The following is a 6,000-nucleotide window of genomic DNA, read 5'->3' on the forward strand; positions in this document are numbered from 1 at the left end:
TCAAGCCTGGATTTGGCCACTGAAAGCATGAGGGCATGGCCGCTTGCTTCATGATGTCATCCAACACCTGATCAGACATCAGCTTTGTCCAAGAAGATTCACCATGGCAGCACAGGTTAGCTGCTTTAGTGCTTGAATGTTTAGGGGATAACATCTTATGGGATATTAGCATGATTTGACCTCAGTTTTTTACAAGTTCCCTGTTGTCTTGAAAGCACCATCACCATTGAAGGAGGTTGGGGAGAATGTGTGCAGTGTGGATACTCTGACGTAACGTTAGTTGTTACCGTCCTTATTAGCTCGGGCTATGTTAGCTCGCTAGCTAGTCAGCTCAATCCAACAATCTAAAGATGACAGTGTGTTCAGCTATCGAATCCGCTTAGCCTGCCAATCCATACCTGGGCTGCTTGCACAAGCAACTAGCGTTAGCTAGCAAACAACATCTGACAACTCAGCTGATCTAGCTACTCGCTAACGTTAGCTGGATGGCTAGTTAGCTAACTACATTACTGTGCTGCAAATACGCTTTATATAAACTAGAACACATTATTTGTTATTATTATTCGACAGCCAGCAAAGATGTGTCAATACATCTAACCGTTAACACTTCACTAAAAAGCTGCATTCCTATGATAGCTAGCTAACTTAGGCATCTAGCATTATTAGCTGTATGGCTAGCCTGCCTCGCCTAACGTATTGCAACGCTCATTCTTCACTCGCTATTCCGTGTGTAAATTTAAACCGCAGTTGTCAAGTGCAGAATACCGTGAGACAAATAATTGACTCGTTTCTTATATATTTATACAGACAGAAAATAAGTACCTGCCACCTCCCCCAGATCCTGGCCGTAACGCCATCTTGATAACATTGGTCTGTGACAGAAAGATGTCGTCGGCAGTGACGGTGTGTGACGGATCTTCCGGGTCACTGTTGTTTCTCCTCCACAAGATGTCGCTGTGGTGCTTCTGTCAAGCTCACTAAAATGTTTGGCATTGCGTCCATGGAACATGATGCCAAGGCTCTTGGAAAGTTTACAGTAAATATGTAAATTGTGTACCTGTCTTGATTATATGCTTCTCATATCACAAGACAAACCTTTCAAATAGTCCCACATTTCCAAAGTATTTTTGATTTTAGATAAATAAAAGATTAATAAATGTCACTAAGTCAATGCTGATGATTAATTTCCCTGGGTCTTCCATATCACTGACATTATAACCCTGTCCTGGGCTGGATAGAATTAAACCTGCCTCTGCAAGGTTTGCAATATGTGTGTTTTACTTAAATACTGTCAGTTCAACACATGCATCGATCATGGTGTTTTTTCAGTCCCTCAAACGCTCTGATTTTATTTGATGACATGGGAAAAGTTATCTTCGTGGATAGGCCTACTGCAACATGGGTTCAATTGACTTGACCCCTCAGTCTTCCTAATTGATAAGATTAGATTTCCCTAATACAGATGTAGGATCTTCATTTGATCACCCTTTTGCAGAACTTTCCTGCAATGAGGAAATGTAAAACTTGTAGTGTATTTGAGGTTTAAAAAGCCTTCTGAAGTTTGTAATTTCCACTTTGACATTTCAGACATTATTTTTCCTTACGAAATGTTTTATCAACCCCTACAAAAACTTCCATGAAATATAATCTACATAATAATAGAATTTCCTGTTGCTGCAGGATTCTTTTTCTGATGTAGCAAACTTATATTTTTACAGCTTGTTATATTTTATGGCACCTGCATTTGTCCCCTGGGGGATTTGTCCAACATTTATACTGGCTGAATGAGGTATTGAGGCTATTGTGTGGCCCCTCACATAAACGTTTTCAGCAAGCTTCTTCATTGTTGCGCCAGTGACAAGGTGGAGTTATAAGAATGAGCCCTTCTCCCACTGCTCTGTCGGTGTTGTTGTGAAAGATTTACAGCTTAATGAGGGTAGGGTGAGACATAGAATGACAGGCCCCTCTGCTATCCATCACCCGGTCGCAAAGCCACCAGCTAGGATTGACCCCATTTATATTATTTTTACTCTGATGCTTTCAATAGATCACAGACAGGGTATATCCTGATTGTGTAGAATAATACCCAAATATGCAAAGGAGGATATTGCATACTTATTCCTTTGAGTATACCATTGTGCATCCACATTAGTATACTGAACTTTCTGACAGAAACTACAATTTCCAGGTTACAAATTGCTACAAATAAATTACTGCACTACAAATATAAACAAATGACTTGACCCATTAGTCCATATTGCGTCCATATTGGTACAATGACACATGGCTACTGACACAAATTTAACTGATACTTGGTGCAATACATTCTTTGAAAGAAAGTACTAACTACTCATTACTAAACTATCATTACAGACACTGATTAGCAGTTGTCCTATCCTGTGATTTGTTTTAGTGTGAAGTGCTGATTTATACAATATCTTCTGAAGGAATTTAATTTGTTTGCTACTTTGTGCTACTTGTGAAACTCATCAGTCTCCTCAGTCCCTCCTACACAGCTCTTTGAATCCATTCACAGGCCTTGAAGAGAGCATGGGTCTCCTACCCTGCTGGGAGCACAGAGTTTAGCTGGAGGCCGGCAGAGTCAGGCAGGTCCCCCTACGGTGGAGCTACCTGGGCAGGCTGTGGGCAGGCAGACCCCAGAGGTGGCCCTGTGAGAGAGTCGAACATTAACCCAGGCCCACTCTGGGCATCCTAACATTCTCCATAAATCATTAACCTCTTCAGCACCAGGCCAGTGACAGCATCAGCATGACAACTGCAATCTGTCAGGATCCTTCTGTACTGTATATGATCTGTCTCTGACGGGAGAAGACAAGATGAGACACATCTCATTTACTATCCATTTAGAAACAATGAGCCAAAAAGAGCTTTCATTCTTATTCTGACTTATTCCTCTGATGGCCTGCTAGTAAGATTGATTCTCTCAGGCTGTGAAAGGACTCCCCATTTGACTTATTTATCCTTTAACAATGTTATGTATCACATCTGAGAGTTTATGGCCTACTGGATAAAGCTAATTTGTTTATATTTGTAGTGCAGTGATTTACTTGTAGCAGTTTGTGTCCTGGGAATGGTTGTTTCTGACAGAAAGTACAGTATAGTGTACTGTGACAACAACTCTCAGAAGTATAGCACTTCGTTCTATTGACTGTTTGTTTCTCTACTTCAGTTGTGTTGTCTCCTGTGTTTATGATACACAACTGTCAGACTCTCAGCTAAATTATGGCTTGTAATAGATAGAACATCTTCTAGGAGGATTTGTCCTACTTTTTACATGCTAATTGAGCCCTTTGTGTTGCCCTGGACAACTACTTTTCATTTAGTATGGCATAAGGGTTTACATACTTGCACACTGAAGACAATAAAGTAATCCCACAACAATGAGCAGGTTACATCAATTTACAGTACTTTTTACTTGACATTGCAATTTCTGCCAGTTACTGCAGATGAATTATATGCTGAGAAAAAAAGGGGATGAAATGTTTTTTTAAATAAACACAAAAGAAAAAGAGCTTTGAAATGTAATCTGAACCTACAACAACAAATAATTGCATTGAAATACATCTGTAAGAAAGAACCAAAGGCCACCTATACTATCTATACTTGTCAAACTGCATCACTGTAGGTGGTAGTGAGGGAGATGTACAGTGAAGGGCTAGGATTGTTCTAACTCAGGCCTGTCTGAGAACAGAAGCACAACAGAGGAGCTCTCTCTCAGTCAGATCAAGGGCTTTGATGGAAGACGCCTCTATCAAAGCTGCTGTATACATGTGTATGTATTTCTCCATGGAGGGCCGGCCGGTGGGCCTGAACTCTGTTCACTGTGGCCAATTAGCCCTGGTGGAGAGTGGCCTCCTGACCCCTGACCCCTGCTGGGCAGTCTTATCCATTAACCTCTTGGGCCCCAGCTGGAGTTGATGTAGTACCCATTCTTTTGGGACTGCTAAACACACGGCCACATTCACCCTGCCGCTTCCACTTTCCGTCCCTGTGTCCCTTCCTTCTGTTCCCCACGTGTCCATCTCGCTCCTTGCGTTGACCTCTGGGTCCCCACTGGAACTGAAGATTCACTCCTCTCTCTTGGCAATACACCAGTGAACAAATGTCAAACTCTCTGGTCAGTGAAACCTATCCTTACATGTTCTACTCTCTTATTACAATTTAGCTATGCTGTAATCGGTATCTCCATGACTTTTCTCTTTCCCGGGTTAACTTTCTCCTCTACCTCCCTTTTTCACCAACTCTACATCTTCCTTTTTCTGTCCTCTTTGTTTTTCACAATGTGGTCGATGACATGAATGATGACAATACCATGTCGGTCATTAACCTGAGCTCTCTGGCTAGAGATTCCATAACAGAGACAGACTGGATGACAAATGGGGACAGAAGTTGGGGAAGAGACTGTAGGTTCATTTGTTTAACAAAGGTTGATGGATCAACATCACATCAAATACTATTGAAACAAAAGGCAATGTTGTAAGACTAAAATAAATGCATAAATAGAATCACTAGATTCTAAGTTCAGATATGGAGATATTAGAAGCTGCCTGGCAGTTAGATTTCCCACCAATTTTTGTTAGACTATAATATTTAAAGATAGACAGTCAAATATTTCCTCTCACAGAGCCAAAATGCAAACGTAGCCAAAATGATGCAATAAAACACACAATGATAATGTACAATATTAAATATTCAGTCCAATGCTATTGTCAATATGTGCTCACATGAACAAACATAATCTGTGATTTCAATTATAAATTACTCTCAAATTATAACACACAAAAAATCAGATTTGCCCCAGAAAACTGCAACAATATATTTAATTATAATTTAATTGAAATTGTTGTGTTTAATTTACACACAGCAATTTTGATAGAGATTATGTAAACTATTGGGTGACTTTAATGCTGTATGGTATAGCATTGTAAATTCCCTTTTCCAAAAGGATGCAAATGAGTATAGTGCTCTTTCTTCTATAACCTGTGTTTCTTTCAGTGAAAAGTAGTTAAAGAGTAGTAGTCAGATCTTCAGTGGCTCCCTGGGCCTAAAATCAAAGGGCTCATTGATAACCAAACAGAGCAACATCATTGGATTACAAGGGTTTCCCCAGCATGACTCCTCCTCTTAGAACTATGGAGGACAGTCTCTTTCAGGGTCTTTCAGTTCTCTTTAAACTCAGGATAGAATAGCTCAGCCAGAGTATTACTACAGTAATTTGCCATCACATTACATTAACTCTTACAATAAATATCCATTCACCCTCCTGTATATTGCGGTCTCTCATTGTGTATTCAGGTTTTCTTGGACAACACACAATAAAGTGCATTCTAACACTTCGTAAGATAACGTGCTCACTGACTCACAGATGAATTTATCAAAGTTGTCCCCTTCCAGAGAGAAAAAAACCCAGGGGCTAATCTTGAACGTTGCTTTTTGTATGGCTGAGATCCTGTCATAAACAAATGATATGCAAAACACTCACTTGTGTCAGTGGGGGAGAGCTGACCTTAAGAGTTGGACACTATAAACTGGATGAATGCTGGACTAAAATCATATCATATTACTCCACATAGGATGCAGTTTAAGTTCAGATTTGAGACACTGTATGTTTGTTGTAGTTTTGAGAGAATGCTGTAGTGTTGTACAGCTGAATTAGTTTTGCCTAACTGACTCCCGCTATAACTGTGCATTCGAAACAGTTTCTACATGTGAATATTTACATTTCCATGTGTCATCCTCCCATTGTTCAACTTTTGTAGTAAAGTTTGCATGAAGGAAAGACCCTTGAGTATTCAAGCAAAGAAACGGTAAGCTAACTTGTGAATGATTCATTCATTTGAAGTGCAATACATTTCTCAATCACTTCTTTCTCAACCATAGCGAGTAAAATGTATTATTACTTTGATAATGAAATAGTGTATACCAATTGGTTTTATATTTGTAAGTACAGTTGAAGTCGGAAGTTTACATACACTTATG

General features: G+C 39.8%; 1 protein-coding gene across 11 annotated transcripts in view; it reads right to left on the bottom strand.

Annotated features, from left to right (window-relative positions):
- Positions 1-872, bottom strand: part of LOC115206335 (synergin gamma) — a 43,951-nt gene extending 43,079 nt beyond the window's left edge. For all 11 annotated transcript variants that reach the window (XM_029773152.1, XM_029773153.1, XM_029773151.1 and 8 more), the window contains exon 1: positions 823-872. In XM_029773152.1, coding sequence (XP_029629012.1) covers positions 823-857 — 35 coding nt within the window. In that variant the 5' untranslated portion in view covers positions 858-872. The remainder of the gene's footprint in view (positions 1-822) is intronic.
- Positions 873-6,000: the final 5,128 nt, after the last annotated feature.

Source organism: Salmo trutta, chromosome 13 (genome assembly GCF_901001165.1).
Source record: "Salmo trutta chromosome 13, fSalTru1.1, whole genome shotgun sequence".
Classification (NCBI taxonomy): domain Eukaryota; kingdom Metazoa; phylum Chordata; class Actinopteri; order Salmoniformes; family Salmonidae; genus Salmo; species Salmo trutta.